At 40.4% G+C, this 15,613-nt stretch overlaps 2 protein-coding genes across 2 annotated transcripts; both read left to right on the top strand.

The window, feature by feature from the left end:
• Nucleotides 1-6,409: 6,409 nt before the first annotated feature.
• lsm14b (LSM family member 14B) lies at nt 6,410-10,062 on the top strand. Its single transcript, XM_037245837.1, has 8 exons — nt 6,410-8,088; nt 8,166-8,326; nt 8,520-8,646; nt 8,724-8,894; nt 8,970-9,056; nt 9,124-9,282; nt 9,422-9,557; nt 9,636-10,062. The coding sequence occupies exons 1-8, from the start codon at nt 7,968-7,970 to the stop codon at nt 9,769-9,771; spliced, it is 1,098 nt and encodes a 365-aa protein (XP_037101732.1). The 5' UTR covers nt 6,410-7,967; the 3' UTR covers nt 9,772-10,062.
• A 1,093-nt stretch (nt 10,063-11,155) lies between these two features.
• On the top strand, nt 11,156-14,096 carry mtg2 (mitochondrial ribosome-associated GTPase 2). The gene is made up of 6 exons (XM_037244802.1): nt 11,156-11,493; nt 11,992-12,139; nt 12,226-12,341; nt 12,433-12,651; nt 12,721-12,859; nt 13,487-14,096. Exons 1-6 carry the CDS (start codon nt 11,266-11,268, stop codon nt 13,879-13,881), a joined length of 1,245 nt encoding a protein of 414 aa, XP_037100697.1. The 5' UTR covers nt 11,156-11,265; the 3' UTR covers nt 13,882-14,096.
• The last annotated feature ends 1,517 nt before the right edge of the window (nt 14,097-15,613 follow it).

The raw sequence follows: 15,613 nt of genomic DNA, 5'->3' as shown, positions 1-15,613 counted from the left end.
AGTGACCCCGTAGTGAACTCCTCGTCTAATCCTCCCAGGGAGCAACGGCACCATCGTGGGGGGAGTGAATTCTCAAGAGGAATGAAAGCAGGTTCAAACAGTCAAGAGTAACACTAAACTACACAGGGAAACAAACTTCAAACTTTCCAGCAGATCCTATATTGACTGAGCCTTGAAAGGAAGCACAGTTTGCTTGGCAGCAGTAGGTAGGATGAGTGTTCTAGTGTTACGAAAAAAAAGGGGTGATAATGTTCCCTTGCGGGTCAGTGAGACCGCACCGCTGAAAAAAAAGCTGCAGCCATCCAACCGCATTATAGCAGGCAAGGGATGGAGATAAAGGAGTGCAGCTCTGGGCCCGTAGAACGGTCTACAATTAAATTTAGATTCCATTCTTACATCCAAATCATATTAGGCTCCGCACTTATTCACAGAGTAGCGATCTATCACGCACGTACACCCAGCGTCAACATGAGCCTGCCATCTGTCAGGACTCGCCTCCGCTGGGCTGCAAGATGTTGTCCTGATGGAGCTACTTTGACATCTTCCCCTGCTCTGCGCATCTCTTTGGTGCACAACAACTCTGTTGGGCAATGTTAACAGACGTGGGAAGGACATTGTTTGGATTTCCCATTGCAGAAAGATCACACACGCTGTTTGAAACTGAAAGGCCTAATGATCCTTTGAGAGTTCTCTTCTTTTTTTTTTGCAATTGATCCTTATTTTTCTCTCTTTGGGATGTATTAGTCCTCCGCAAAATTTAATTTCATGCGAAATGAAAGGTGAATGGAGGAAATGGCTATGTCTCATCAAACGTGCACAAGGTCAAGATCATAAACAATGTCATTCATGGAAAGATATAAGATTCTTTTGAAGATATTTGGAGCAGGAGTGCCGCCAAGGGGTGGCCAAGGCCACCACAAAAAAGCCACTAGCCAAAATAGATCATATTAGCATCAGTTATGCTTCTCATACCAGATATCAATAAATATGCACTTATATTTGTGACTTATCTATTTATGACACAACTAAATATAAAACAGTTTTTGGTTGGGTGAATCAAGTTGAAACGGCGATGTATATCATCATATCCTCAGACCTGAAGCAAAGCAAATATTATGCTGATGTGAGTCGAGACGAGCCGACACATGAGCAAAGAGTAACTGATTGAGCCTTTTCTTTTTCGTGTACGCCTTGCAGTTTGTAGGCTCCATAAAAAGAGATGGGAGACAGTAATTAGGTTCATTGTGATATAGTGTGCGCTGGAATTGGTGAGCTAATCGGAAAGGCCAACAGATGTGGCATGCTGATGCTGTCAGACCTCTTGTGCGTGGTGATAAAATTAAAGTAGGTCATTGTAACAGGCAACAGATGTTCATTGTTGATTTGTTCAATTATGCACAGAGGATTCAGGAGGAGAAGGATTCTTGGACCTCAGGGGGCCTTGGCTCGCTTGTCCTTTTGTCTCCAGAATCAGCTGAAGAATGTAATCGATACCCAGCATATGTACGGTCAAAATGAATAACACCGACATGGTTTAGCGATTGTCTGGGGATTTCGTACGGGGACATTCGTTTCACCTAGGCTAATATGACCATTTAGCAGACAACATAATTATTTTTGAATGATCACTTGGAAATGCTGCATGATGGGGAGCTTTGCTCATAAATGATCCCATGAGATGACATCAAGCCTGTGAGGAGGCAGCAGTAAGCGAGACCTGATGATATTATAAGTTGACTCATTTATCAGCAATTTTTTTTTCCCGACTGGTTGGTGGGTGACCTTTTCGAAGAAATGACTGCATTTCCATTCATATTACGATAGGCTAATGAAGTCAAACGTCATCTCTGCCATGTGATCTGCGTTTGCTTTTTATAGCAGCATATACATGAAAACTTTTCTAGCTTCTGAGATATCACAGTGGGAATTCCTGAACGTTTTATTTTTGTAAAAATAAGCAATGCAACAGGCACAAAAGATGGATCTATTTTGTACATGACATCACATTGGAAGTCAGTGTGTGTGTGTGTGTGTGTGTGTGTGTGTGTGTGTGTGTGTGTGTGTGTGTGTGTGTGTGTATGTATATATATATATATATATATATATATATATATATATACGTATATATATTTATTGTATATATATACTCGCATACGTATATAGCTCCTCATTTAATTTTTATGGAGGCATGTCCCACAATATTTTAACATGGGCTGTCAGTTCTGCTTATCACCGAGTCTAACACACCTTATTGCCTCATTGGGGCAGAAAATACAATTCCTCCCCACAAACAATCGTTCACCTATGCATTAAACATATTTTTAAAAGAAATTTACAAGGTAAACAAAACGCAAGACTCTGCAAGACTCACAGTGGCTTAATGTTGCCTGATTCATCCTATGACAAATTGACTAGACCAAACTTTAGGCACATATCTGAATATGTAATTTATTCATTAATCTTCATGGCTGTCACTCAATGGTGTTATCCTGCTAGCAGCCAGCAGGCTCTCATTATGCAAACTCAAACAAGACTGTGGAAATGAGTTTGCTGTCCCAGAGTAGCTTGAGCAAATACAGCCTGACGAGTCATATTGGAGCGGACTTAGAAGTTTGCTTAGGTCTGAACATCCACACAACGCCTTCCTGGCACGTGCAAGAAATTTTTGTCAGTGGAAGAAATTTTTGCCAGTGGAGAGAACCGAGTAAACAACAGCCTGATCCTCAAAACCAAACAAATCTTAATCAGTGAGAGGCAGTGCTGTGGACTACGACTGAAAGATGTCCATCTGCACGTGGGTGTAAATATCTTTCTCGGGTTGAAAACTACACTGCTTCCATGACCACATAAGCTGAACCTAAGATGGAGAGCATTAGGAAACATCATTTGATTACATTTGCACCTAGTTTTTAATGTTAAAGCGGATGAAGAATATTTATCAATTTGTGTCGCAGGTCATACCCTGTATAACAACTCGTATGTCAAAAATGATACAACAGTGCCCTCCTGTGGAGGTATTGCGCGGAATCTTGAGGGTTTTTTTATTCGTCTAAAATGCCCGATTAAGGAGCCAATGATGGTGTATGGTGTTGACAACGAAATGTTGAACATCAATTTGACCCTCCTGTTATTTTTCAATTTATTTTACCTTCAACAAAATATTTCTTTTGTGTTCAATGCCATTTAAAATTGATAAAAGAGATTGTAAATTAAACAGTTTTTTTAAGAGTCAGTTACAGTACTTTTTGACTAACTAAATAGCCCTAGAAATATTTCTTACACGGTGTTATAAAGCCAACTCAGCTATATAAATGCTATTGAAACTGACCAAAAAGAACTCAGGACAGTGAAAATATACATTGCTCATTTTATGTTTACTCAGTCATCTCCATTAAATTAGCCAGCCATTAAATATGAAGCAAAATTTAGTGATAAACATTGAACTCAGTCAAATTGAGCCTGGGGTTAAAAAGAGGTTGTGTCCGCTGCTTTTTACATAATACAAATTTTGCAAATAAAGTCAGTATTTGAGTGGTCTGAACATAATTGCAATGCACTTTAAAATATTAATCTTTCATTCAATCAATTTAAAACAGGGCAACAAGTCTGGACATGTAAAAAGAGTGTGTCTAAAATGTTTATAACACTAGCAAGACACCATTTAAAATTGGTCACAAGAGACTTAGAGGAATCATCTATATAGTACCTATAACTCTGTGCATCAACTTAACATTGAAATACATTTTACAAAGACATTTCATTCGATACAAAAGGTCATTATTTGTTTGTGCAAAAAATACATTTGACATTTTATCTCAACAAGTAATAGTAGCCATGTTTCCTTAAACATATTCCTCACCATTATTTTAATGGACAATGTTTTTGAAATGACTAAACTGCAGATTTGTCAGCACTTTGACACTGATGAGAAGGACGTTCCCAATCTCTGCTAATCGTCAACATCAGCCTGCAAGCCTTCAACGTCAACATCATTTTTTAAATTTCTGCCTTATTGTCCTTCTGCAAATCTTTTATCTTGGACACAATAGATAAAGAACATTCGCAAATCCTGCTGGGATGGACCGGATTAGACGGCAGATCAGCAGACAACAGAGTGACAAATACAGCTCTGGTAGGGGAGGGGGGTGTGATGGAAATTTTTATCTAAAATAGGCTCCAATTATGATGGTAGATAAAAGGTTTAGCATTTACTTTCACAAAATCAGCAGTGTTTCAGAAAAATGGAGCGTTGCTGCTTTTAGGGCCTATGGCATCTGAAGTGCTCGGTTCTGCAGAGCTTTTTTTTTTTTTTTTTTAATGTGCCGTGTGGCTGAAGAGTGAGTGAGCTGAAGGGAATGCTGAAATCAGGGCACTGCGCTGATATTTGCGCCATCTCTCAAAATACAAAGGGCCTGAGCCCGGAGGAAGCTTTTGAAATGTGCCGTCTCTTCAGTGTTCCGGATAATTCTCTTCCTGCTGACGGATGTCTCATTATGACAGCGAGAGATCAAAGACGAGCCGAGAAAGTCGTCCAACTCTGCTCCACAAAGCTGAGGTAAGTGAGCTTAGTCATTTTGCTAAAAGTGCTACTTTAGGAAGATTTTAAAGAACAGGTGCAAGTGGCCTTCGCCGCTTTCCCGCAGGTTATGCACTGCCGCGTTAGCTCTACGGAGCCACCACCGCTGCAGCCCTTGGGTTGACTGTGACCTGACCCCCGTGCCCTGAAACATAAAATGGACAAAATGTCCTTTATTCCAAATAAGACACATCAAGCCTTTGACATTGAAAGATTGCCTACTTCGGCGCCGGAACCCTTGAGAAGCGTTTTCCTCTGTTTCCTGGGGCCACTGGCCGCCAGCACTGTTAAATTGGCTTCCCGCTGCCTGATCTGCTCCAGCTCTTGCTGTTGCATCTGGATTACAAGCAAGACAAATTCATCGTCACGCCGCAAAAAGAATGTTACGTGGCTATGGCGACGTACTGTAGAGGACAAATCTCTTTGGCTCTTTGTTTCAGTCTGAGTCTTCTTGTCGCGACCGAGACTGTTCAGTGGAAGTAGAGGGATAAATAAATTGTATTGGATCATTTTCAAATCTCGGGTTAGTTCCATTTACTGTACTCATTTGCTCATTCAGGTTTCTGTAAGTCATCTCGGTGATTTTCCCAGCAAACCATAGTAACTAGTTATCAACAACAGTTAATGCTCTAAATAGCACACAAGCATTGCAACTGGAAAACAAATCCAAATTCTGCAAAATTATTAGGATAAAAAAAAATCCAAGGACATGCATATTTTATACTTCCCAATGCTCCAATGTGAATGGGCCTATTTTATTGCGAGGGGGTGGGGGGTTGTAATAATATGCAGGACAAACATAGTACGTCAATAATAAAAATTTTAAAAAAAAAATTGTTTTTGATTTTTTGTGAAAGAAAATGTCTGAAATGACTTCTTGTACTCAGTCGTTCTTGAATACCGTACTTGAATGGTCATTTTTATGCGAGAGAGAGCCCTTGGCACTGGAAAAAAAAAACTGGTTTTGCTTCACACCCTATGTCATTGACTTAGAATAAAAACTCTTATACATGCACTAAAAATGTGTTTTCGAAAAAGAAATAAGTAAGTGCACATATTTTGACATTTTTACATAAATCAAAACTGACATGAGACCTGGTGGTGTCTCCGCCCATTTCCTGCAGCCTGTTCTTCAGAGCCATTTGTAGAGGAGTTTGTCTTACGACTTGAACACCTTTTACCTCCAAAGTCAACATTTCCCAGTGATTCTGGAGAGAAAAAAAAAAAGTAAAACAAAATAATCATTTCTGCGTGAACACTAAAAATCAATTCAACCACAAAGGAATTCCAAAGCTTATTTTCATGCACTGATACAATCGAACAGCAAGAGCATCCACAAGATCCCAATTGCATTTTAAAGTCGGCGGGTTTAGGAAACATAATGGTCTGAAAACCCCCAAATTAACACCTGAATTGAGCTGTTTGACCATCAGCGGCAATCCAAAAACGCTGCGACGGTCCTCTGAGACTAACGACTGGAGCCTGCGCCAGCATCATTTGAGATCTCCCCATCGTCCTTTGTTGCCGGGTTACGATCTGCTCACATTTAGACAAATGAAGCAAAAGCACGTTAGGTTCCCCGCGTGCATGTACTCTTTGTGCCATTGGCTAAATTGAAACACGCAGCCAAACTACCATTTTGGGTTTATTGTGAGCCAGACCAATAATGGCGCTTTTGATTGCAGGAGTGCTGGTAGTTGAGGAGCTGGCACCTACAGGGGGGAAAAGGCCGGCGTGGAGGCCACCAGTGCAGGTTGAGTGCACGGCAGAGGTACAAGGCTTCTGAATCAGAGCTGCGAGGCAGAAAACAGATATTGCAATCATTTAGTAAACCATGACTTTATGTGACACACTTCAGAATCCTAATTTTCACAATGGAGAACATTTTGCCCAAGTCTATTGGAAAATGTTTTGTTTTTATCTCTTCCCGGTCACAGCTCGACTATTGAGAAGGATGCAAATAAGGTATAGTGGAGAACAAACTGTTCTTTGATTAAAATGTCTTATTATTTTGAAGCAATAAAGGCAGCATCTACACATCTGCCCAAGTAGACATTTGCCAGCAAGAAGAAAAGGTTGGAGCCTAAAAGTTCCATCTTTGCTTGCTGTTGTACAAGAGGACACTATTGCTGGGAAGTGCTGTGGTGTCTTGGCATTTTGGGACTGCGTCTTGAGGTTGAATCTGAGCCAAGGTCTGTTATCTGAAGCTGTCCACTTTCACCAAAACCATACCTGCAAGAAGAAAAAGCAGAGTATTCATGAGCCATTTAAATATCTGTCCTGGTCTCCTATTTTAGTGTTCTGGTTGCATACTGTTTGAACATTTTATTCAGTGATTTTTTTACTGCCACTAGAGAGAGCCAGAGTATCAATAATGGCACCTGCACCTCACATTGAGATGTTCTTGTTTTACATTTCGTTGAATTTAATGTGCTCATGTGCAGGATTACCTCACTAATGGTGAAACAGTTATCCTGGTACAAAAAAAGGGCCAATAGTGACATAATCTTCCACTTGGGCCTATAGGTTCATTTCTGTTTCCATACAAGCCAAAATGTAGCTTTTCAACCAAACACAGACTCACGTCAAGCAAGCTATTGAAAGAAAATGATCGTTCCTAGGGAGACTACCTGCAGAAAACAGGACGTTTTGGACATTTGGTTGTGGCTGGTCCACCACGTCCTGAGCATCTGACAGTTCCTGACTGACAAGAACATTGCGAGATTCATCTTGCAGGACCCTCCTGATCTGTTGATGAAGTTCTTTTCATTCCTTCACAATTTAGTTTGTAAAAGTCATGGGTGCTGTGATTTTTTTCACCTTCTTGTCAATATGAGAACCACACAATGTAATAAAAGAAAAGTATGTTGTGCGCAAATTAGTATTTTCATTGTACCATGTTATCAAAATTGGACAGTAGCAACCTATTTTGATTTTTATACATAGTAAGTAAATTTTTACTAAAAAGTTTTTATTATTTTACTTTTACTCATGTGAATGAGTTGATTCTGCACGACAGTGTATGAGAACTTATACCACTCCTGCCTTAATCGTAAGGAAGACAAAGTACCCATTGAGCCAATTTAAATGCTGTAGTAGCATTGATTTCAATAATTAAATAGATGTGACCTGATTCCAATTATTATATTCATGTTACCAGTGGTCAAGTCAAGTCAAGTCAAGTTTATTTATATATAGCCCATGGAATGATTCATTGACAACTAAAAATTTGTGGATGAGAAATTCAGCGGCTCATCCTTCGCAGGTGTGATGAGACAACAGTGGGCGTGGCTTATGGTTGGCTGGTGGCAGACCTTTCAAATTTCACATTGTTGCATGCACCATGTGAGTTGAGCTTGTGAACCACCGATGAGGCCTTCAAAAAGCAGCCATGAGTTCTGCAAAGCCATACATCGGCTGCAAAATAGGGCTACTTTCAAAAGCCCAAAATCGCTATGAGGGGATTTTGTATACAATTGACAAAGTGAACTCCACAGTTGTGCTGGCAAAAGGTGAGTAAAAATGGCTGCAATCCTTTTGAATACTCCGGAACAATAAAACCTTATTGATTTCTTTTTTTTCTAAATAGTCAAATGTTTTGGAACCGAGGGACGACCTACTGATAGACCTACACCTCCCAAAGATGATATTTTTGATTTTCTCACCTTCCGTGGAAATGATATTAAAGATATCACATTGTGTGAAGCTCCAAAGCTCAGTGGCCTACCTCACGATCCAGCAATAGTGCAAGTGGGTAATTGTTTACACACTGTCCTGTTTTTAATTTGTTTTTGTGTTCTAGGGCTTATTGTGTATTTTAATTGGGAATCCTACAATGCTTAACTGCCAACATATAGTAGACAAATTAACACCAGTCGAGTAATGAAAAATGATTTATATACGTGCATGTATCAGATTGATACGCTGAGGATCTTTTTGCCAGTCAAGTGTAGGACCGTCAGGTGTCTACTCACCTCTTGGACCGTATGGTCCACTTCAGATGCCTGCCTACAGCCAACTTGCTGCCAGTTCACTTCTTAACCAGCAGTATGCTGCAGCGCTTGGCCTTGGTAACTCAATGGCAAATCTAATCTAATTTGACACTTGCTCTAAAAGGCTTTCCAATTCTCATTTCTTTCCAATTTAGGGACCATCCTTCCAGGCTTGCATGTTCAAAAAGGTCCGATGGTGGAAAAAGCAGTTCAAACTCTACGTGGGGAAGAGTTTAGAAAGAGAGGTTTGGCTGCTGCCCAGGAGCAAGGTCAGCACTTGGAGAAGATGAGAGGAGAAACAACTGGAAGGGCCATTGGATCAGGCAGTGAGTATTAAGTCTATTTCTACATGTGCTGTTATTTACTCAATGTTGCCACAAACATGCATTTTTGTTTGAAAGGGAGGTCGGGCCCTGGTGTGCCCGATCCCCTCCAAAAATCCTCTCAGCAGCAGCAGAATGGAAACAGGCCTCCAACCAGACGCCGAGGTAAAAATTCCTAAAATGACAGAAGAGTCTGACAACAAATACTAAAGTGATCTGGATTGAGTTATAGGTGCCCGAAGACGCAGAAACCGGAGTAGGGCTCCGTTGATGGTGGGCAAGGTTCCTTCAGCCACCCTCAAATTTGACACGGATTTTGATTTTGACTACTCAAATGCACAATTCATTAAAGAGTTGGCGCAGGAGATGCAGAAAAGGTTGAATATTAAAGGTTGGTTCATCCTTCACCCATTCCACCTCAGGTTACTCAACCTAGTACAAGTTTAGCTTCTATTTGTCATGCACAAATAAGCTAGTTTGAAATTGGAGTATTATCTTGTCACGCATTACTTGGATACTTTAATCTGCAGATGGACATGATGATAATGGAGAAAAACAAAGCACTGAAGAACGTCAGAGGGAGGAGCATCATCATTCCGGACCAAAATGCTACTATGACAAAGCAAAGTCTTTCTTTGATAATATCTCCTCTGATAATAAACATAGGTATTGACGTGTCTGTAAAATCCAACCCACCCTGTCGTCTTTAAACTAATCATGTGTTTTTGTGTCCCAACATTTCAGACTCACCTGGGCAGAGGAGCGTAAGCGCAATCTGGAGACATTTGGGGTCCCTGGATGGTTCCGCAGGGGCCAAGGCTTCAGAGGGGGGTATGCAGGAAGAAGGGGACGAGGCACACCTCGTACTCGAATATCTTAAAGAAGCAGTAATGAACAGCTGTGAAGGTCAGGGTTGATGGATGCTCCTAGTATATTTTTTTCAGATTTTTGTGACATCAAAAAGGAAAGTATAGTTGCATGCAGGATCATCTTTGCATGCTATTTATTTGGGGGTGTTTGATGCACTAACAATGTTATTCCCATACTACTAGCTTTTTCATTTGGCTTGATTACGTTTTGCCTGCGACTGCATGGCTATTGAGTACACGATTATGTTTTTCTAAAAATTCCTTTTCCTCAATTGTCCAAGGGGCTTTTTTCCCCCCCCCACATTGTCTTTTTTTTTTTTTTTTCTTTTTTTTTTTTTTTTTGTTTTTGACCTGTAGAATTTGATTTGAGTGCTTTTTTGCTTTTTTTTTTTCTGGTCATGAAATACTTTTAGGTGTAACTATTAGGCTAACATGACATTGAAGCTTATGAAATTTTGTTTTGCTTTGTGTAATTTATGTAAATAAACGATAAGGATGTCTAGTATTTGCTGCTTATCTCACAATGTGGAGGAAAAATGCAGACAAACTGCATTAACAATCACCTGTGGTTGAAAAACATAGCAACAGAAACATTTTGTACAAAGGGTCACATTTTTTGGATGGAGACGGTAAACAGCCTAATCAAATGCTTTGGAAGACATAAAAGAATCTTGTTTCCTATGGGAGATGTTTTCATTGGTTTCATAAAGTGAGGCAAGGCATCCAAAATGCAAAACAAAAAACTAAACTGTGACTGGTTTGTGTTGATAAATCTTGAGGTGAGTGTCCAATCCTACAGTGTGCATAAAGTAACGGTTGTGATACATGGTTGACAACGGGCATTTTGAGTTATTCGACCTTCAGGTGATGACTTTCTGCACAGGGATGGACAAAACATGCCAAATACCTAATTTATCTGTGTCCTTGATTTACTGACTTAAGTAGGCATCAACTCGAGTGCCTTGCGAAAGCAATTCTGCATTAATACAGATTTGTAGATAGCACTAAAGGAAATGGGATAATTTAGTGAAGTAATAACTAGAAATGTAGTTTTCCATCCAACATGCATGAAGTAGTTTTATTTCCTCCACCCAATGCACTATTAAGTTCCAAATAAACACCAACTATTATAAACCTGGAATAATTATCCTTTATCCCCAAATTTAGAACAAATTTTTAACTTTCAAGTTTGAACATTTAACCAGAGTATAAATCAAAATACCTAATGTCAATGTTTTTCAGGAATCGCAACATAATTATACCATTTATCAATTTCTCATAACTTTGCAGTTTGCAATTTTGTAGGTGGGTTGAATAGCATAGTACTAATGGTTTATACTCCAAACCAATAGGTGACGCTAACCTCCATAAAACACTAGAGGATTTGACCCTCTGGCTTTCCGTCGTATGTTTTCCTTCCGTTCGAGTCACAATTTCGACCAAGGTTTCTTTTTTTTTTCAGCAATGCAATCGTAGAAAACAAACGCGGTGATGCAAGTGTCGAAATGCTAGCGACATTAACAAACTTTCAAGGTCTTCTTCGGCTTGCCCGAGACAGAACTTGTGGACTCGCATGCCTTTTAGCGCAGAAGAAACCCACCTTGGCCGCTTGCTGTCTGCTTCTAGCGGCGAGGAGACGGCAAGTACCCTGCAGAGATGTCAGCTCCTCGGCTCCACTGCATGTTAATGTCCGAGCCAAACAAGGGAAAGGGGATATTTCCGAAAAGAAGCTGGTAGGTCTGTGGGAATCCCTCTGACATTCGATTTAACCCTCACAATTAAAGGGTCGCAGTTCACACGAATGTATGTATATAGGACCGCCGCCTGACAGTCTTTGCACTTAATCTGTTTCACCGTGGAAAATGTTTAAAAATGTACAATCGCAACTTCTTTCCGCATAAGTGTCTCAACCTGCTGTTGCATATGATCCCGACCATTCGTTTGGATTCGCTTTACGATTCAGAAAACTTGCTTAATCGATGTTGGATTGCCAACGCACTGATGAATCGATATTTGTACCCTCTAATAATTACTGCATAATGAAATAATTATCTCGTCTCAATGTAAGGCAAGGCGAGGGGTCTTTATTTATATAGCACATTTTATACACAAGTGAATTTCCCCGCTGTGGGATAAATAAAGTTCTATAATCATCATCATCATCAAGTTAATGTGCTTCACACAAAGCAAACACAAGACCACGTCGAAATGTTGTTTTGACTTCTACCCAGACTCGTCACTTTGTAGACCACAAATGTGTGCGGCTGCTGGCTGGTTCGGGCGGAAAAGGAGCTTGCAGCTTTCACAGCGAGCCTCGAAAAGAGTGGGGCGGACCGGATGGTGGAAACGGTGGTGATGGAGGAAGCATCTCCTTTAAGGGTGAGACAATAGTACGAACCAAATTTGCATCACAATATTGCACACAAGATGTGTTTGAACCAAATTTTACATTTCTTTCCTTTCAGCCGATCGGTTTGTGAAGTCTCTGGCTCAAATAGTTTCTGTCTACATGGCCGAAGATGGTCAGTCAGGTGGCAGCAAGAACTGTTATGGTCGGAATGGCCGCCCAACCTTTATTTGTGTGAGCCCTGATGGAAATTCTCAAATTCTAGAAAGTTAGGAACTTGCTTTGTCACTGTAAAGTCACTGGGACACCTGATTTTGTTTTTAAGGTACCAGTTGGCACTGTGGTGAAGGAGCATGGCAGTACACTAGTGGATCTCTCTGAGCATGGTCAAGATTATCTGGCGGTATGTGGAGGTTCCGGAGGTAAAGGCAACAGGTTTTTTCTCTCCAATGAGAATCGGGCTCCAATGACAGCAACAACTGGAACTGCGGGCCAGGATAGAGTCCTTCATCTCGAGTTGCGCACTATGGCCCACGCTGGACTGGTAAGAGTTGGATAATGCATTTTGTTCATATTTGTCAAAGATTTTATTTCATTACGTTTATTCCATCAGGTTGGTTTTCCAAATGCTGGCAAATCCTCTCTTTTGAGAGCCATCTCTAATGCCAGGCCAGCTGTGGCTGCTTACCCTTTCACAACACTCAACCCGCATGTTGGAATTGTCAAGTACAGGGATCACGAGCAAGTCGCAGGTAGACAAGCGAACAGCATCATTATTAGTATTTTTATGTGGTGCATCTGGAAACTATTTGCAGGACTTCAATTTTTCCACATTTTATAGCAGATGTATTCTAAAATCATTTTTTCCTCCACACAATGCCCCAAAATGAAAATAAAAAAAGTGTTTTGTTTTGTTTTTTTAGATTTTGCCACATTATCATAAAAACAAACAAACGTACTTGCAGCCAAAATCCAGTTTCCTAATCGTGTTAATTGTACATTTTGCATGACTGTGACCTTCATTTTTTATTTTTTTTTTACCAAAAGTACCGTAATTTTCGGACTATAAGTCGCGGTTTTTTTCATAGTTTGGGTGGGGGGGCGACTTATACTCAGGAGCGACTTATATACATATATATGTTTTTTTTCACTTTTTTGGGCATTTTATGGCTGGTGCGACTTATACTCCGGTGCGACTTATAGTCCGAAAATTACGGTAATTTGAAACTGTCTAAAGACCAGATGGAATGCAAGAAGTACATTTTGTCAGTACATTTATTGAATTTTGGATTAAGGCTGAAACATAATGTCAAAGTGGTGAATATTTTTCACTTCTATCATTGCCATGCTTTTCAAAATATCTGTTCTGCTTGATACAGTTGCTGACATCCCGGGAATCATTCAAGGAGCGCATCTAAATCGAGGCCTGGGCATCTCTTTCCTGCGTCACATTGAGCGTTGCAGATTCCTGCTCTTTGTTCTGGACGCGTCCTCTCCAGAGCCTTGGAATCAGCTCCAGCACCTACGCTATGAACTGGACCAGTATGAGCCTGGTCTGTCCCAGCGGCCTCATGTCATTGTGGCCAACAAAATAGACCTTCGCGAAGCTCGGGAGAACTTAGAGATCTTGAAGAGCCGTGTTACCCAAAGAGTCATTCCTGTGTCAGCTCTCACCGGGCACAACACAGAAGAACTCATCCTTCACCTTCGAGAGCTGTATGACGGAAATCTCCGTGGAGATGCTAGTACAGCAGAAGGAAAAGCCACAAGATAGTACTAAGAGACATGCAAGCTTTGTCAAAAGAGTTCCAGGACTTGTACTGCTAAAGATACAGCATTTTGGGATCAATTGCATCGCCTATTTTATGTTACCATTTCTGTACAAGTTTACAGTAAATTGCCCGCTAAGTTAAATAAAGCCCACAAACTACTTAAAAGTCATGGCTGCACATCACATGTTGCAAATCAAGTCTGTGTATTGATGCAATACTTCAAGGATTATTTTCATACATGCATAGACAATATTGGTTACCCACAGTGGTCACAGAAACTTGAATAAACTTGAATACTAAACTTGGATCTGACAAAAAGAATAAGAACATTTGTCAAAAATTAACCAGTGAAAACATGGAATTGCTTTTGAATTTTGGTTCAACAGAATTATTTGGGGGGGAAAAAACATACTCGAAACAGACCTGAACGAAACATTGTTACCCCCTAAAAATATTGAAAATAGTTGGACCATAGGAACATTTTCAAGCTGTGTCCTCCAAGGCTCCGAGCTAATTGGTTTTTTTTTCCGTCCCATTTCCAGCTAAAGTACTTGCCCAAGCAGAAAAGAGCATCTAAATTGTCACCTCTTGTACCAATTACCTAACGTTGAAGGTATTTAATTCGTTTTCTATACTTGATAAGACGTTTAGAAACTCCAACTTCAAGGAATTAACTTGTCAAAAGGCTCATGGCGTCATTTGACCACTTGGGGGCAGCAGATCCTAGATTGTAAATGTTCAACATTGCAAGAGTTTGGCTTTTATCACTGTATGTAGAATTCATCTCATCCAGGGGTCACCAACCTTTCTTAAACGGAGGGCAGTTTGACACACACTTCTGAAATAGCCAATTTGCTCAATTTTGCTTTAACTGTGGTATTATTAATTGTCATTTCCAGTTCACATGTAAGTGTGATTTAGACAAGAATAGCTAAAATAAAATAGATGGATAGATGCAGCTCACTGATAAGTGCTGCTATTTGAGCTAATTTTAGAACAGCCCTGCGGGCGACCTGGTGCCCGCGGGCACCGTGTTGGTGACCCTATTCCAAAGGTCGGCAACCCGCGGCTCCAGAGCCGCACGCGGCTCTTTAGCACGCCCCGAGCGGCTCCCTGGAATTTTTGCAAAAAATGCGTGAAAATGGAAAAATATATTGTTTTTGTGTTGTTGCTGTTTTTTTAAATGTGCTTTTTATATGGTAATCATGACACAACCATTCTTATGCTGTAAAAATGTATGAAGTTGTAAATATATTAAAAATACCGAATTTAAGAATGACGCCAAATGGGAAAATTGCGTCATAACCTGCGACACAGTACAGGTGTGTTGAAAACAGGTATGTGAGTGACAGAGGCTTAAAGAACAGAGGCTTAAAGAAAGAATTTACTTTCATTGCCAACGCTGAAGCATTGCCTGCATGTTTGATTTGCAATGAGAAGTTGTCAAATAACAAGAAGAGGAATTTGGAGTGACATTTTCAGCGAAAGCATGCTAAATTTGCTGCCGATCACCCAGTTGCAACTGAGAGGAAACGTGCAATTGCAGTGCTGGTGGAGAAATTTGAGGACCCAAAAAACACTTTCAAGAAGAGGATTGCATTTCCAAACTCTCTACTGATGCAAGTGTTGTTGCAGCCCGGGAGATAATAAAGTGCGTATTTTGGGACTTCCAAAACAAAACCGAGATCATTCATGCCTCTCCGCACAAACAATATCACCGATCAGCAAATCAAG

Source organism: Syngnathus acus, chromosome 2 (assembly GCF_901709675.1).
Source record: "Syngnathus acus chromosome 2, fSynAcu1.2, whole genome shotgun sequence".
In the NCBI taxonomy this organism is placed as follows: Eukaryota; Metazoa; Chordata; class Actinopteri; order Syngnathiformes; family Syngnathidae; genus Syngnathus; species Syngnathus acus.
This window is presented reverse-complemented; position numbering and strand designations above follow the sequence as displayed.